The sequence below is a fragment of the Macaca thibetana genome, chromosome 13 (assembly GCF_024542745.1).
Source record: "Macaca thibetana thibetana isolate TM-01 chromosome 13, ASM2454274v1, whole genome shotgun sequence".
Classification (NCBI taxonomy): domain Eukaryota; kingdom Metazoa; phylum Chordata; class Mammalia; order Primates; family Cercopithecidae; genus Macaca; species Macaca thibetana.
In genome coordinates, this window is record NC_065590.1 from 76,230,122 (window position 1) to 76,248,332 (window position 18,211).

Below are 18,211 nucleotides of genomic sequence, written 5' to 3' on the forward strand. Positions count from 1 at the left end.
CTTAAAGCTACATTTACAATTGAAAGAGCTATTAATTATTTTGAGATTGTGGCCTTTTCTGGTGTTTAAGTACTGTTTCTTTTTGAAATGATGGTGATGGTAAATGATGGGATTTTAAAAATATATACTTTCCCACAAAGTAAAATGTCATGAACCTAATTATTGTCTCTATAATGTTTTTATTTTACTTTACTCATACCAGAAAACCAAGACCTAGAAACAATTATCTGGCACTAACGTTGAAATTTTTATTTGTATTATATACCAATTAAAGTTCAGGGACAACTTAGGACAATGATGTCCAATAGAAATAGATGTGAGCCACATATTATTTAAAATTTTATAGTAGTCACATTTAAAAAGGTAAAAGAAGTGAAATTAATTTCAGTAATATATTTGATTTACTCCAATATATCTAGATACTAACATTTTGACATGTGATCAATGTAAAAAATATAAGTAAAATATTTCACTTTTTTTCATACTAAGTGCTTGAAATCTTGGGCATATTTTACATTTACAGTATATCTCCATTCAGACCAGACACATTTCCAGTGTTCAGTAACTGCGTGTGGCTCGTGGCTGCCCTACTGGATAATGCATGTCTAGGAGAAGAGGGTGTCTGGGCCATTCTGTTGAAGGCTTCAGTCTTTCTCCTCTTGCTTCATCATTGGCAGTGTTCATCATTCTTGGAACTTTGGTAAACAAGGACATCCCAGCCTTTTAAACACAGTTGAGTATTTCCAGCATGATAGACAAAACTTAAGACCTCTCCACAGACACCAGATGCCACCTGATATTCCCCAGGACACCCTTAGCCCAAGGCTTCTTTTCGCCAGCCCCCTCCCCAACTCATGGCTCCGTACTTCAGCTTCCAGACTCTTCTTCAGTTTGGGCAACTTATTTGGTCTCTCTGCTGTATCACTGACCTTGGCCTTTGCTTAGCTTTTACTGCTCTGGAGCTCCTTGTGAGGGTGTCACCCATAGCTTGGCAAAGGACATTTTCCTCTCCGGCTTTGACCCCATGTAAGCCTAACCTGCCTCCCACCTTCACTTATCCCTCCACTCATTCTTCAGACATTTATCGTATGTCTAGTATGTTTAGTCACCATCCTGGGTACTGAGGTTACAACTACAAATAAGTCCTTGCCTTCACGGTAGCAACAGTCAGTAGAGGAGACAGAAAAGTAATTTCACAGTGCTTGGTAATAAATTACAGCAATGGGGTGAACACAGGGTCCTAGAGAGGCACGTTGGAAAAGCCTTGGGAGATTGAAATGCTTCCCAGGGGAAGTAACTTCCAAGCCAAGATTAGAAGAGGAAAAAATAGCCAGGCCTTGGAAGCGAGGAGAGTGCATTTCAGATATATAGGAGAGAGACAGCACCTGCAAAGTTCCAGAGGTGACAAAGAGCAAGTGAAGTGGAACGTGGCTAGAACTTTGAGAGTGCAGAGAGCAGGAATCAGAAGTGGTGCCAGGCCACTAAGGATGGTGAGCCACAATTAAGAGTCTCGATTTGATTTTGTGAGCAGTTAGGCAGCACTGAAAGATGTTAAAGATGCAGTTCTGGAAAGATCATTCTAGCTGCAGCATGCAGGGTAGATTGAAAAGGGATACAGCCAGAGAGGAAGTTGCTGCAGTAATCTAGAAAAGACAGAATGGAAATGGAGAGAAACAGCCAGATGGAGAGATAAATAAGACAAATGCCCAAGACTACATTTGATTACATTGGGTCTGGGGCAGAAAGAGGCAGGATTAGAGAATATCTCTTGGTTTTGGCACATAGTGCATAGTAAGCTGTGGAACTCAGGAGGGTCAGCAGGCTTGGCTGAGGTGTGGGAAGCAGAGGGATGACAAGGGCATCTCATGGGGTCAAGAGAAGATGCTCATCAGGGTTAGGGTTAGAGGTTAAAGGAGGTAGACACTGGGAACTCTTTGAAAGCTGCCCACCAGAGCACCCAACCAAGTTCCTAAGCAGTTCACTTCTCTGTTCTGACCCACTTATTCCCTTCCTAGACCACTGGAATTAATAACACGTTCAGCAATTCAAAGGTGGTGATATAATGGAATAGCATATCTCACTGTTATGTTAAGTGTCTTTTCTGAAACACAGGATTTCTGTAACCAGAGTGAGGGTGGCTATTGAGGCAAGAAGTAAGAGCAGTATATGTTTATGTGAATGAACAAATTAATCTGCATGTGAAATCCCGGCAAAATTGACATGAAATAAAAATTTCATGCCTTACAGTGTATCAGTGTTGCCCATGAAATGTGATTAAAAGGAATTTTTGATTTTACAGTTGTCATACTTTTTATACTGCTTGCATTTTTCTCTTCTAAAGAGTTCAGTTTGAACCAAGGGGCCAGCCACAGATTCGGCATTTTATATTTTTCCTCATAGCTGAGAGCAGGCTTCCTTACATAGATCTGAGCTGGGGAGGTGTTAGATGTTCTCAGATCTAAAAATGAAATCTGTGATTCTAAAAGCCGGTAGCAAGATCAGTGCCCTGAGTCCTGAGAGAACTGACATTCTGGAAAGGTCATGTGGCCAAGACCTTTTCTCCTCTCATTCTTTCTTCCTCACACACATTGGCTCTGCGTTGCGGCTGGTGGTGAGGAAAGGAAGGGATGAACCATTGTCCATGAAGCCATCTGTGCTAGCACTGGTGATGGAGTGACAGAGGGATGTGGGGGAGGGAAAGATGTGCCCACGCCACCTGCAACTGGGATCCATAGATTGTCACCTCCTTGGGGACAGAGAGCTCTCTCCCAGGAAGTTGGTCTCATTCCCACTTTATGTCTTATGCTTGTGTCTCTCTTCACCTTTCTGGCCCTGGAAATTAGGGAAATGGAACATGATGAAAATGACCCATTCATTTTCTCTGTCTGGGTTTGACCTCTGCAATGTGTGCTGGAAGTGCAGGACTTGGGAGGAAATCCTCATTTCTAGTTAGACCAACATAGCTTTTTGTTTAGTAATAGATGTGCATGAACCACCTCACCCAGGGCCTTGCTGAGGTCACATCTTCACCCACCTGGTCAGACTGCAGTGGAAGCCCCTGGCTAGGATGTGCCTGTGGCAGCCCAGCCGGCGGTTTCCCATCTTCCTGTTACCGAGGAGCAGCAGCCAGTCCCTCCCTCCTGGACAGGTCGCTGCACCTGCTGGTTTCCAGAGCTCAGTAGAAACTGCCTCTTCGGGTGGTCATTCAAGAGTGGGTACATGAGTATACACAGTGTACAAGGCCACAGAATAGACCTGGGTCACAGCTGGAACAGTCCTGGTACAGAGGTATTACAACATGTGACAAGGACGCTGGGTCCAGCAGGCCTGATTCAAATTCCCTTCGCTAGTCGGAGTGAGTTCCTTAGCCTTTCTGGGCCTCAGTTTCCTCATTAGTGAACCTGTAAACCAGTAGCAGCCTCATAGAGTTACTGTGAGCAGTAAAGATGTGAGGTGCTCTGTATGGTACCTGTTGGGAAGGGTTTAATGAGCAGTAGTCTAACAGCTTTCCAGGAGGTGGATACCATCATCACTGTAAACCGGGAACTCCAAGCAGCGCAGGTTCAGTCCCAGCGTGTCTCACGCCAGGCCTGTTTGATTTCTGTTTCATTGTGCTGTGTAGTTGCCTGACCTTTTCCCATTCTCTAACTGTCTTCAGACTCCCGTCTGGGATGCCAGAGCCCACCTTTGAGATTCAGAGCTGTTGTCAATTCCAGAGAAGCCAGAGCAGCTTCTCTTTGGCACCGACATTTCAGTAATAATAATTATGCTCTCCACTCTGCTTCAGAGTTAGTGGATCTGCCTCTCCATCACTCCCTCCTGGTTTCATGCTGGAGAATAAAATCCCGAATGTTTCTAATTTATGACCAAGTCTTTTCTCCCATCAAGGCAGCATGCCACAGGAGGAAGATCATGTGTCTGGGTGTCCCAGGGCCTGGGTCCTGGCCCCGGCAGGCAAGCCACGGAAGCACTGGGAGCCCTGACTGCTCATCGATGAAACGGGTGTGACGATGATCATCGTCATGCTTTCCGTTATAGGCTGCTGCCAGGATGTAACGAGCTTGTGGGATAAAATAAAAGGCATCGCACGCATCATGACATGACTGTGATGACTGACAGCGACCATCACTGAGCATGTTTCTGACATGCCAACTTGTCACATATTCAGGTGCAGGGTGGAGGGTGTTGTGGGGTGAGCAGGAGGCAGTGACTGTGCAGAGGCAAGAGGGGCCACTCTTCCCTAGACCCTGGGATTAACATCTCAGAGCACCTCCCTGGAAGCATTTTCAGACAGTAAGTGGCACTGAATGCTCCAGAGGTTGGCAGTCCAGGAAGCCCTTGGAGCCCCAGTTTAAGTTGGGGGAAATCGAGAGTCTTCGCTGAGTCATTCATTAAAAATAGAAGAGAAAGAAACGGCATGTCAGCGATCAGCTCAGAGAAGCATGCCTTCATCATGTGCTGCTGTGGCCATCGGGTCTAGAGACCCCAGGAGTCTGTTTCCCCAGGAGGTAAAGCTGAGACCGGAGTCTCCTCCTGGCTCATGGAGACTCTACGGTGTCCCCCACCCCACCCCCAATCTTTCCTGCTCACTGGCTCTTCTTCCAGTAAAACACTGCGTCTTTAATAAATTATCAACATACTTTCTCGTCTGTCTGCCGGCGCCAGAGCTCGGTGTTGGCAGGGTTTTCCATTCCCTCATGCCCCTAATAGATCTCACTGTTTGATTAATCTTTTAGATCTCTCCCACAGAAACCCTGCTCTCTGGGCCAACTCTCCCCACCATGTCCGGCTTTCTGGATTTTTTTCTCAGACTCTCAACCTTGTTGCTGCCCATCCCCATGCTCATCCCTTGGTCCTTGGACCACAGACAACTCCTATGTAGGGCTCCAAGGCAGATGCCTTTAGCCCCGGCGAGTTCACAGGGAGACTGTAGGGACGAGCACCAGATTAGGAGTCATAAGACGTGGATTTCCCTTACCCCAGTTACTCACCAGGTGTGCCACCTTGAGCGAGATTCTGAGCCTTAGTTCGGCTCATCTGTGGAGTGGGGGCGGTTGTGAGGGTCACCTGAGGCAAGGGGAGAGTCCAGGCTCCTGAGCTGTGAGCAGGGGCAGGAGGGGGGTCCTGTGAAGCTTTTCGAGCCTGTGAGGTATGGGATGGCACTGCACTACCTGCTCTCCCTGGGCTTGTGCGTGCTGGAGGAGCTCGTAGGGTATAGCCCTGTTCTTTACTCTGCAGGGACAGAGGCTCAGGGTCTCAGAGACCAGGAGGACAACGGCTCAGGCTCCAACCCACGCCTGCTGTGTCAGTAAGGTGGACCCAGTTTAGGAGGTTAAACTGTGTCGTCTCCATGGTCCTTTCCTTTTCTAAATCATGAGCTTGTGATTCTAGTCAATGAACTGAACCTGGCATGCAGGCCGGCTCAGCCACTCTCTGGGCGTGATGATAGCAATTCTAGCTACCATTTCCTCAGCACCCTTTAAACACCAGGAGCTCACATGCATCTGCAGTCTTCACAACAAAAATGTGTATTTATCCTCATTTTACAGGGAACAATCTTGAAGCTCAGAGAGGGTAAATGACGTGTCCAAGGGCACACAACCAGTTCTTGACATGTCCAGACTCAAATCCAGGCATCAGAGCCCAGGTTCTTTTCACTCACATTGACACTGCATTCTTTGATCTCTCCTCCTCTTGCCTCTCAGTGCCCCTTACCTGCTTGAGGGACATGATGGAACCCCTCACCAAAGATGCCTTTCCAGCCCCTGTGAGATCTGGCTCCACCCAGCAGGCAAAGTCGTCTGCAGATTTGGGCTGATGCTAAAAATAATAATAGTTACTATTTGTCAAGCATCTGTAATCACCTAACATAATAATAGTCTGAGAGAAAAAATCTTCCAGAATTGTTATCTCCATTTTCCAGATGAAGAAACTGAGGCTTGGGAAAGTATCATCGGATGCCCATTGACAATTGAGCCTCAGTTACAAAATGGCATTTGTGACATTCCATTCAAATTAAACATGCATATTGAATGTTGGCTACAGTCAGAGCTTCTGACAGCTGATGCTGTGAGAGCGTTTAGCAAGAGAGCCTTGGGTCCAAGGCTTACAGAGGAGCAGATGGAAAGCTGGAGAGGTGGGTGATTGGCTCACGGTCCCACAGCTAGCCAGTGGTAGCCTGATCCCCCAACCCAGGATTCTGGGAATTGCCTCACATGGTCTGCAGGTCTAGATCTGTGCCCATAACTGGGATTCTGTGCCCCATTTCTGTCTGTCCCTCCCTACTTCACCCCCATGAGATCCAGCACCTCCTCCTCCATGAAGCCATCTTTGCCACCCCAGGCAGAGTTATGCCTCTGCATAGCTGTGTGTGTGCATGCATCTGTGTCACTGTGGTCAATATACCTGCCTCCTCAGCCGGTCCTCCAAGGCAGGACAAATGGCCCCTGTCCTCAAAAGCTCTCTAAGGAGATAACTGTCAGTACCACCCTCCCTCTCCAACTTGCCCCTGAGTAACTTGCACTGCAAAAGCTGGTGTGTGGGGTCCCCCTGCCTGCCAGCATGTGGAAGAGGAAGCATCCCCAAGGCAGTGCCTTCGTCCTAACCCCAAGAGGGGTTTCCGAGCATCTTCCCCCATGGCAGGGACCACAGCAGCCCGGAGCAGCTTCAGGCCTGGCCATTGGACACACCCTGTCCTGATGGTGGCAGCCTACTGAGTCGCTCTGCTTGGGCTCTTTTTCCTCCGCTGTCTCTTATGGAGACACCAGGAGGCTCTGCCGAGCTCTGTGACTTGTCTTCTGTTAGAGAGATATGACCTCCTCCCTGACATCTGCCTTGTTCCTCTTGGGGCTGACCATGCTGGCTCCCTCCCCTCTGCCTGGGCCTCTCCAAGCCCCTCCATGCTCTCACAGACCTGCCACCTGCCAACTAAGACTTCCTCCAGGTCTCCCTCAACCCTGGTTCCGCCTCAACCACCTACGAGCAATGCCCTCCCTCTCCTCCACTCCTAAGTGAGTCAGGTCTGTGTCCAAAGATAAGCAAGGCCAAGGTCTCCTCTCACTGGGAGCTGTTTCAACACATTCTCCTTCCCTTTTTGTACTGGTTATCTAATGTACAACAAATCACTCCTGATTAAACTTCGTGGTGTAAAACAACAAGAATCATTGATTATCTTCACAGTGTCTGTGGGTCGGGAATTCAGAGCATCTTGGCTGGGTAGTTCTGGCTTGGAGCCTCATTGAACTGCAGTTGGAAGTCTGCTGTAGCCACTGTCGTCTGAAGGCTTGATTGGAGCTGCAGACCCACTTCCAAGGTGGCTCATTCATATAGCTGGCAAGTTGGTGCCAGCCTTCAGCAGGTGGCAACAGTTCCTCTCCACCTGGACATCTCTCCATAGACAGGGCGCTCGAGTGTCCCCACAGCATGGCAGCTGGCTTCCCTCCAAGTGGCCAAGGCAGAGCCTGCAATGTTTTTGTGATTTAACCTTGGGAGTCACACACTGTCACTTCTACCATATTCTATAGGTCATATGAGCTGCCCTGCTTCATTGAGGCAGGGGCTACACAAGGACATAAAACCCAGTTGGTAAAGATCAGTGGCAGCCATCCAGGGGGCTGGCTGTCCCACTTTAGAAAGCTGGAAAAGGCTGTCTTCAGCTGACCTAGGAACGCACTTCCTGACTTACTTTCTTCCTTTCTCCATCAATGGACAACTGGTTTACTTAAATCCTGTTCTAGTGATGTAAAGATGGACAAGGCCATGGGCCTTCCCTGGAGGAACTCACAGTCAAATTGAGGAGAGTCTCATCACAAGAACTGCTTCAAAAGAGTTATGTACAGAATGATGGCAACACAAAGGACAGGTTCTTACCTATTTGGGGGAGTATGGAATACCTTCACAGCAGAGGGGACATTTGCTCTGGGTCTTAAAGGTTGAGTAAGAGTCCTCAGGTAGAGGAAGGAGAAAGGATATGGCTCCATGCAGAGGTAATAGCATGAGCCATGGCGGAGAGTCATGGCAGCATACAAGACTGTAATTTTGAAGGGTCTAGAAGGCTGTGATAGGGAGTTTGGACTTCATACATCAGGAACTGCTGGAGGGAGTCAAACCAGAGGAAGCTCTGGCAGAGCTATGTGGTGGACAGGACATGACTGGCAGGGGCAGAGGCTGAAGACAGAAAGTCAGGTCAGGAAGCTGCTGCAGTGCTCCTCTGAGAAAAAAGGACTATCTGAGAGACCATGGGCATGACAGGAGGGGTGAATTCAGGAGGTGGGGCAGAAAGGACATGGTGAGAAATTGTCTCTGGCAGAGAGGACAGGCTTGAAGGACAGTTAAGCACAGACTTAACTTTTCCACCATCTCTGCCCCTGGGGCCTTCCTTCCCTAACTTTTGGCTCCTCCCGGATGACCCACACCCAGCCCATGCTTGAGTCCTGAACAGAGCTACCTGGCTTTTTCTAAATAAGTTCTCTGGACCAACACCGTGAGCCTTCAGTGTATGCCCCTGTAGAAAAAACTGATCAGAGTTATGTGAGAGGCCAACATGACATCAGGACTATTAGCCTAGGACTAAGTATCTTAAATGTTTTGGCCACAGACTTTCTTGAGACTAGTGAAAACTATGAACTATCTTTCCAGGAAAAAAAAATGCACATTTGTACACACAGTTTGCAAACAATTTCAGAGGCTCACATGTCCCTCGAAGTCTATCCCTGGGTCTCTGAACCCTACCTTAAAAGCCCCAGGTCCAGGAAAAAAATAGAAAATGAAAAAAGCAAATATTTGACTCCCTAAAGTCTGTTATTTACTTCCTCTTTTAATATCCCCCAGCCCCCTGCAATAATGGAACATCCCCCGAAATAGCAAGAAACAGGAGGAAGCATTTACCCAGTGATAGCCCCTGGTGCCACCAGCCTCACTTGGCGGGTTTATTTTCATTATTATAGTAATTTTCAAGCTGCAGGCTACAATTTTCACTTGCAGCGAGGTATTAAATTGAAATTACCCCAGATGTAATTGTCATAGGAAATAATCCTGGATACATGGAAGTGAATGCCTTTTCAAGATGGGGTTTTATCACTCATACCAGGGTTTGGGGCTCTGCCTCTTTTACATGCCAGAGTTAGGTGTGTGTTGCAGGGGCCAGGCGTCAGCACAACATGGTAGCCTGAAGCTGTTAACCCAGAACACAGTGAAGCCTCCGCCTACTGGAATCTACCCACTGGCCAGTGGCATGGGCAGATGGGCTGAAAGGGCACAGAGTGGGGAGCAGAGCCCAAGACTTGGGGTTGTGTTCATGCAGCTACCAGGAGCCACCGTACGCTAGCTCAGGCATGCAAGAAACACCACACTTATTTTCCGTATATCAACTCAACTTGTCTCCAAGCCCAGGTTCCCCCAAGGTGGAAGAAAATTCAGATTTAGTTATTCTTGGAGCTCCCCAGCCCCTCTTAGGGCCTGGTGAAGCCATGGGGTCTTACCTAGTGCTTTGCAGTTGGGGAAGCCCCTCTAGATATCAAGCATCTGGCATAGGGGTGCCCACCCAGATGCCTTCGGTTCTAGCCCTGCAGATATGCTCTGTCCCTGAAGGTCTCACTTGTCCTGTGCCTTTCCTTCCCTAGATGCACGCTGCTGGTGTATTGCACGGACCTTCCACCCACTAGCATCATCATCACCTTCCACAATGAGGCCCGCTCCACGCTGCTCAGGACCATCCGCAGGTGAGGCATCCTTGCTTGTCTGTTGGCCAGCTCCGGGCCAGCAATTGGTGACAGTGTGTCTGCTCCCCTGGTGCCCGGCCCTGTCCTAGGAACACCAGACACATCTAACTACATGCCAGGCACTATTGTATATGTCACATGTGTCCACTCAATCACTCCTCACATTCCTGTAAGGGAGGTTATTATCTCATTTTATAGAAAGACAGAGGCCTGTGGTGTTAGGTAATGTGCAGAAGGTCAAAGAGAGGAAGTAGAAGAAGCAACCTCAGAGCCCTCGGCCTGCCTACTCTGCCAGGCTGCCCCTAGAGTGTGGGCTCTGACTTCCACAAATGAGGAACGGGCTGAGGCCCTGAGAGGCTGAGTGCACACCCCAGCCCCAGCATCAGGCTGGGGTCAGTACCCAGCACCCTGACTCTCTGCCCTCCCACACACTTGCCAGGGGCCATGCAAATCAGAACGGCCTGCAGCAATCACTAAGGCTTGCCTTCCTGACCATCTACCTGCAGTTCCATCCCTGGTGCCCTCGGGCTTCAGTCCACTTATCCTCTGGGTCATGTTCTTGCTCTAATAGGTATATCCTGCTACAAATGGCCTCTGGCCTATGTGGGTTTTTGATATGCCCAAGTCCCAGTGCCAGGCCCTAGCAGAACTCCCCTCAGAACGTAGAACTGCACTCAGAAGACTTACCCAGGAATTCCTCCCCCAGATTCTCCAAAGACTCTGGCTGTTTCACCCTCCTTCCCCCATACCCACCCTCCTCTCCGGAAGTCATCTGTCCTCCTCTCCCTCCCTCAGGCCACCAGCAGCATCTACCTCTCAGATGGCAATGACAGCAGCCACCCTCACTCCAGCTCCTGTGCACACATATTCTGTGCACCTCAGCTGCAGAGGTGAGGAGGCCACTGCCACGCCCACTTCACAGCTGAGGAAACTGACATTGGAGATACTAAATCAAGGTCCCATGTCACCTAGCCAATGATAGTGAGGCAGGATTCCAGGCCTTGCACTCTGATCTCAGAGTCCTCCTTCTTGGCAGCCTGAGCAGGGAGAGGCTAGTCCCAGTGGTGGCATTCAGCATCCTTCGGGGCCAGGAGTGCCACAGCCACATCCCACAGCTGAGCAAGAACCCGCAGTACCTCCATGTCCCCATGACACACGGCTCATTAGACCCTTCCTGTCCTGCTGAGCAGCACATCAGCTGGTGCCGATGCCACAAAGAAGGAAATATGATGAAACATGGGTCAGAGAGCACCAAACAGCAAAATCTCTTACTGTTTCCATCATGCAGGCCACACTTTTCCTGTCTCTCCCACCCCCGCATGGCTGTGGGCAGTGGGAAGTTCTAGGTGATTGGGAGGTAAGTCCTGCAGTAGGGTCACCCTGCGGGAAGGCACCAAATCTTCAGCTCCATCTGTCACGAATGATGAATGTCCATGTACAGGGTCACCAAATCCCTTAGAGACATAGGGAGGGACCTGCCCAGACACACAGTTTTTAGCCCAGTGCTTCCACTCATCCAAGGGGACAGCCCTGTCTGCTGTTAAGACATCCTCGGCAATGACAGGCTGGCTTCTTCCTCCAGCCACATGCCCATCCTGGCTTCTGCAATCACCCCAAGAGCCACCTGATTCAAACTTGATTTCCCAACAAGGCAACAGCTCTTGACAAGAAAATGTGCCAAGTCACTGTCAGGTGTCACCGGGAGTCTCGGGGTAGATTAACAATAACAAAGTGCCTGGCTGGTTAAGTGTGGGGACAACAGGGATGGAGGAGGCCCAATTCTCCTGGGTCTCCTGTGGTGAGGGGAAGAGCGTCTGGGGCATCCAGGCTGAGAGAACACACGGGGAAGTGGAGGTAGCTGGTTCTGAAGTGCCAGACCACAGCCCCGCCGCTGCGATCTGCTGGGGCACCAGGGCGGGTTCATGGAGCAGGCCAACTGCAACCTCTGCCTTCCCCACCACTATGGTGGCTGCTCCACTGGTCATGACTGGGCATACCTGCCAGATGTTTCCATGAGAACAGCGTTAGCGTCTGAGAGAGGCCCCTCACTTTCCAGGCCGGCCTCTCCCTGCCCATCCTGCAAGAAGCTCTCTGATGCCGGGCGCCTCCATCCCCTGACACAGTCACACACATGCAACCAATCAGGGGCTTCCTCTGGGCCCTTCTCTGCATATCACTACTGCAGTACTTGCTGCATTTTTCCGGCCTGTAACCTTCAGTAAGCTCCTTTAGGGCAAGGGCTTATCTTATCCGTCTCTTAACCTCCCCGTGGCTCAGTTTCCTAACCAAGGAAATGAGAATACTAATCCCACTTAGTGCATAGGGTTGATAGGGTTGCTACGGGTTCATTCGGCTAAAGGACTGAAAACTGTGCCTGGCATGGAGTAAGTGCTTGATCAAAGAGAAGAGGCTATGGGAGACTTAAAAGGGTGCCACACTTGGAGTCAGAAGCCCTGGAGTCAAATCCAAACCCTACCACTGTCTAGCCATGTGACCCTGGGGCATGTTATTAACTACATCTGCAGAAAATGATGATAAAAATATCTTTCATGTTTCTAATTCTATCACATTTCTCACAGTAAACTTTCCTCTTGGGAATGTCTTGGACATTTGGGGGCATTACAGTGTATGTAATATGGGGGCTTCTAGGCCCCCCAGGCCTCCCTAACAGTGTTTATGTCCTCGAGGGTACTTTATGTCCTCGAGGGTACTTTAGCTGCTGTGCTCAGACTCTAAGACATGTTTCTCCTCTTCCTGCCACTCCTCCACCTCTATATGGTATTAATGATACTTAATAATAATAAGATTACTATGTTAAATGTATCCTGAGCTTTGTGGCCTGCAGAACACCTTCCTTCTCTCACTCCAGTTGGAGCCTCATCCTGAGCCTATGGGGCAGGTGGGGTACAGAGTGAGAGCAGAGGCATCAGGCCTCAGGTTTCCTGGCTTTCCCGGAGGTACAGCCCAGCTCCTCTGTATGCCCGCCTGACGGAGGGCTGCCCCGAGGCCCTGGAACCCTGCACTCTGGGAGGGTTCTCGGGGCCCATCAGCCCCGTACTTTTCAGAAGACACCCATGACGTGCCAGATGACTTAGCTGAGAGAGCCCATTTCCTGCCTCCTAGGAACTTCAGATGTCAGCCAGCCTCGAGCTCAGACCCAAGCGTGACACACACAAACAGCAAATCGGGGACCTGAGAGCCATGTGTGGACAACCAGGAGCTTATATCAAAAGCAGGCAGGGCAGAAATGAATGTTAGGGGTGGAGGCAGGAAAGATTACTTCTAGAAACTTCCACGCCTTAAGATTCTATACCTCCCTTTCACTCCCTATCCTGTTGCACAAATGGATCACTAGCCACTGAGAGGGGACTGACTGAAGGGCATGTCCTGTCTCAGAGGTCTTCAATAAAGGGATCTTCTCTAAGGTACCTTTCATTGTTAACTTTCTGGAATTCTGGACAGGCTTTGTTGTCAGGCTCTTTGCAACCCTCTGCCCGGACCCTCTGGCCCCCTAAGCTCTTGAGTTAGCTGGGGACTAGATAGGCTCACGTGGGGCACTCAGAGGCAGGTGGAGGCTCAATGGGGTACACAGATGACGGGGTGGGGGTAGAGAAGCATGACCTTGATGCATTAGGGGACCTTCTCACTTAGAGAGGAAACAAGCCCTGAAGAGTGGTTTATGTTGACTCCTGCTGCAGTGAGTCCTCATGTTTATGGGAGACCCAGCGCTGTCCCCTTCCTCTTGGGGCATCCTTCACCGCCACCCCTCCCATCGGGGCTCCGAGGCATGTGTTGAATCTTCTCACTGTTGCTTTTTTATAATATCCTAGATCTAGGGGAGCCATTTCTCAGACTAAGGTGTTTAAGAATTTGGACTCTGGCCGGGCGCGGTGGCTCAAGCCTGTAATCCCAGCACTTTGGGAGGCTGAGACGGGCGGATCAGGAGGTCAGGAGATCGAGACCATCCTGGCTAACACGGTGAAACCCCGTCTCTACTAAAAAAATACAAAAAACTAGCCGGGCGAGGTGGCAGGCGCCTGTAGTCCCAGCTACTCGGGAGGCTGAGGCAGGAGAATGGCGGGAACCCGGGAGGCGGAGCTTGCAGTGAGCTGAGATCCGGCCACAGCACTCCAGCCTGGGCGACAGAGCGAGACTCTGTCTCAAAAAAAAAAAAAGAATTTGGACTCTGGGGACAGATTTTCATGGCTCTGCCCCTAACAGCTATGTGACCATAAGTAAGCAAGTTAGTCTTTCTGCCTCAGTTTCCTTTTCTACAAAACAGAGACTGCTAATAATTACCTGACATTATTGTAGAGAAGGTCAAATAATTTCAGATAGGGAAAGGACTTGGAGCAGTGCCTGGCATATAGTGAGCCTGAGCGGTGACAACAGGTGTACATTGTGAGCCTCCAGCCCTGGCAGACAGCCAAGTTCTAATGCAGTGGCTCTCAAGCTTGAGCAGGCATCAGAAGCTCCTGGAGGGCTTATTAAAACACAGTTTCTTGGACCCCATCTATAGAAAGTCTAACCCAGGCCGGGCGCGGGGGCTCACATCTGTAATCCCAACACTTTGGGAGGCCGAGGCGCGCAGATCACCTGACATCAGGAGGTCCAGACCAGCCTGGCCAACATGGGGAAACCCCGTCTCTACTAAAAAAGTACAAAACATTAGCTGGGCATGGTGGCAGGCGCCTGTCATCCAAGCTACTCGGGAGGCTGAGGCAGGAGAATCACTTGAACCTGGGAAGCAGAGATTGCAGTGAGCCGAGATTGTGCCATTGCACTCCAGTCTTGGCAACAACAGTGAAACTTCATTTCAAAAAAACAAAAAAGTCTAACCCAGTAAGCCTAGAGTGGGGCCCAAGAATTTGCATTTCTAACAAGTATCTAGGTGACGGTGATGCTGCTGGCTCCAGGATCCCACTTGGGAAAGTTACGCATATTGCTATTAATAGTTTCAATATTATTAATATCAATACCCCCATTCAGAGAGCAGCTGCTGTGTACCAGGCATGGTGAGCTCTTTTCACACAGCTGAGGAAATTATAGTGCTGAAGGTTCAGTACTTACTGAAGCTCTCCCTGTTAGTGAATGGTGGATACAAAGAAACAGTACTTGAACCCAAGTTAGTCGCACTCCAGAATGACTAAACTCAACTGTCAGCCGGGCTTGGGTCTTCATTCTACTGGTATTTATGGAGCGTTTGATAAAACCTGCCTGCATAGAGCACCGTGGAGTTCACAAAGCAATTTCAAATACATTTCCTCATTTCACACACACAAAAGCCTGTGAAGTAGGTCAAGTATTAATATCGCCTGCTTTTACAAGGAAAATGTAATTACAGGAGGAAATGAAGGCTGGGAGCGAACCCGCATCTATCTGGTTCAGGATTGCACAGTTAGTGGGTGGTGCAGCCCACCTGGCCTCTGAGCCCACACTGCCCACGCGGCCCTGCGGCCTCTGGGCGCTCCTCGAGGGCCCATAGTTAGGGCGCAGCAGGTGTAGAAGCCGCCTGTGTACCTGCCCTCTGGCAGAGAGATGAGCTGCATGTAGAAGACTGTTCTAGAACAATTCCAGGCAGAGTGAGGAGAGCACTTATTCCCATGCTGAGGCAGAGTAAGGAAGGGTGTGGGGAAAGCAGCTGGAGTGGGAGTGAGGCTGAGAAGAGCTATCCTGTGCTGGGCCTGGACGAAAGAATGAATTTGCTTTGCTGTAGAGGCAGTGGTGAGAGCAAGTGGGGGAGACCTGAGCAACCATTCCCTCCCTGGGTGGAGGGAATGAGAATGGGTGTGCACGAGGGAGGGCCCTGGAGGACCACCTAGGCCAGGCCAGGTCCCTTGGACTGGACTTGACCTTCTCCTCTGACCACCCAGAGCACATGCCCACCTCAGGCCCTCCCAGCCGCAGGCCATGTTTAAGGGGACTCCACCGTCGCTCCAACTGTTCCGATTAGAGAAGCAAAAACAAGCCAGGTGTTACCAGGAAATGGTCTAATTAGCACTCGCTGCTGACTATTTCTTTTTTTTTTTTTCTTTTCTGTTTTAAACCCTGGACATTTTTTATTCACTAATCATCTCTCAGTTCAACCAGTGCAGAGCCGCACGCGATTTACCTTTTGATGTTCTCAGAAGAGAACTCTTGAATTTCAAAGAGCTGGCAGGGATTTAGCAGAATCGAATGCAGAATCTACAGCCGTAATCAAACCTCATTAGGAGTTATTCTTCCAGCAAGTTTTCCGCTGTCTCCTGCCTCCCTCCCTGATTAGAGGGCTGGTTGTTGTTTGTATGTGTTTTCTTTGGGACGATCATGGTGAACAGTCCCCTTCCATCATCCTCTGGCAGAGGCTGCAGCCTTTCTTTCCCCTCCCTGACCCCGAGCTCCTGAAGACAGAGACAGTGGGCTCAGGACTTTGTGTTGGGGTTCCTCTCTCCACCTGATACTAGTTGCCATGGTGAGAACCAAGGCTTCATAAATATGGGAGCTCCAGGCTAAGTTCTCCTCCCGGAGAGTCTGCATCCTGCATAGAAGGGGTGGTGCACTCCAATCAGGGCTCAGAAGGGCCCTCCTGGGAGGAGGGCTGCACACAGCGCCTCCACCTGCATCCATTCTGAAGCCCCTCTCCAACATACATGGGGCTCGGGGAATCCCGTGGTGGCTGGTGTGGCCCATGCATGTTTCTGAGAAGTCACGTGGTTTGGGGTGTTCAGGAGAAACAGGATCCAGTCATCTCAGTCAGGCCTAAGACCCAGAGTTAACCTTGCCCCTGGGTAGAGATCCACAGCACAGGAGGGGTAAGTGAGTCAGTTAGATTCAAAAATCATTAATGATGCACCAAATTAAGTGATAACGAACAATTGCAACCATTTGTTATCACTAAGTGCCAAATATCATGCTAAATGCTTTTTATACACTTTCTCCTTTAATTTACTCAACTGCACTGTGAAATAAGTACTCTCCTATTATTATCCCTGTTTTCTAGATGGGATCCTTTGCTACACAGAGCAGTAAAGTAACTTGCCCAAGATTACACAGCTTGCAGTAAGTAGCTGCTACACCACAAGCTTCTGGAGGGTAGAATCATCATATGCCCAGTGCTGAGCACATAGTAGGTGTTCAGTAAATATCCCTCAAGGAAACAGTTATGGACCAAAGTGCTGTGCTGGACTCTGGCAATAAAGAGAGCAATGGGTCAAGGGTCTTACCCTGGGATATTTCCCTCCAGAGGGGGCCACAGGCAGGCGAGGTACGAAACCAAACTTCAGGGCTGGGAAGTGAAAAAAGCCGTAGGATCAGATACAAACTGCTAGGAGATCTCAGAGGAGGAAGCAATTAATTCTCACTAAGTGGCTTGGAAAGCTGTTAGGGAGGAAGTGACATTCAAACTGGTCCTTGTGGGCAGCACAGGGGCATTTCTAGCAGCGGCGGCAGCAGCAGCAGCAGGAGAGAGGCTCTCAGTTATGAATGAGCAGGATAGCTTCAGACAGCGGCACTGAGCATGGGAGGTGGGAAAAGGTGGGCCAGCTTCCGATGGCAAAGGCCTTAGGAACGTGCTGAGGATTTGGGATGTCAATAGTGAGGAGCCCCTGGGGGGTTGTCAGTTTATTTATTTGCATTGGCGAGGAGAATCACACAATCAAAGCTCCATGTCAGAAAGTTCACTCTGGAGACCACGAGGAAGATGGCCTGGGAGAGGCTGGAGCAAGTTGAGGCATAAACCAGACAGAATAGGTTAAATCAGGGTAGAGCTATAAGAAGTGAAAGTGATTTGAGTGACATTTTCCAGTCAAACCAGCCAGTCTTTACTGATTTGCTGTGGGGTTTCAGGGAATAGGAGGGTTGCCGAGGTTAACTCCTGGGCTTCTGTCTGGATGGCTTTGCGGGTGGTGGAGGTATTCATTAAGATGGTAAAGGCAGCATTACATTCCTGCTGGCTCACAGATAAGCAGTATGACTGGACGAGCCCTTTGGTGCTCTGATTTTTCATTCCTCAAATGCAATGGTGTTTCTTTAAAACTCAGATTAATGACATATATTTTGCCACTAGAAGTCACAATGATTTTTTTTTCTCTTTCCATCATGCAGTGTATTAAACCGCACCCCTATGCATCTGATCCGGGAAATCATATTAGTGGATGACTTCAGCAATGACCGTAAGTCTTGTCGCTCACTTGCTCTTTAAACACCAATGTCTGTTCTCAGCCACTCTGTAACAGGCAGAGGTGAGTCCACTGGTTTTCTGGGAATGCGGAAAAGCCCAGGTTTGTAATAGGTATGGAAGTCTTTGAGTGTCCGTGGCTAGGCTCAGAAGGAGAGAAGCTTTATATCCAAAAAACAGTTTCTTGGGTTCTCTGCAATAATCTGCAGTCTGAGCTAAGGCCCTCTTCCTATCACTCCCTGGGAGGTCTGGGTGGGCCCTGTCTTTGTGACTGCCCCTGCTGCCGTGGGACATCCTGTCACCTGGCCATGACACAGTGAGGGCTGCCTTCCAACCT

At 49.5% G+C, this 18,211-nt stretch overlaps 1 protein-coding gene across 2 annotated transcripts in view; it reads left to right on the top strand.

The window, feature by feature from the left end:
• Positions 1 to 18,211, top strand: part of GALNT14 (polypeptide N-acetylgalactosaminyltransferase 14) — a 228,342-nt gene that overhangs the window by 164,317 nt on the left and 45,814 nt on the right. For both annotated transcript variants that reach the window (XM_050755243.1, XM_050755244.1), the window contains exons 3-4: positions 9,621 to 9,719; positions 17,802 to 17,869. In XM_050755243.1, coding sequence (XP_050611200.1) covers positions 9,621 to 9,719; positions 17,802 to 17,869 — 167 coding nt within the window. The remainder of the gene's footprint in view (positions 1 to 9,620; positions 9,720 to 17,801; positions 17,870 to 18,211) is intronic.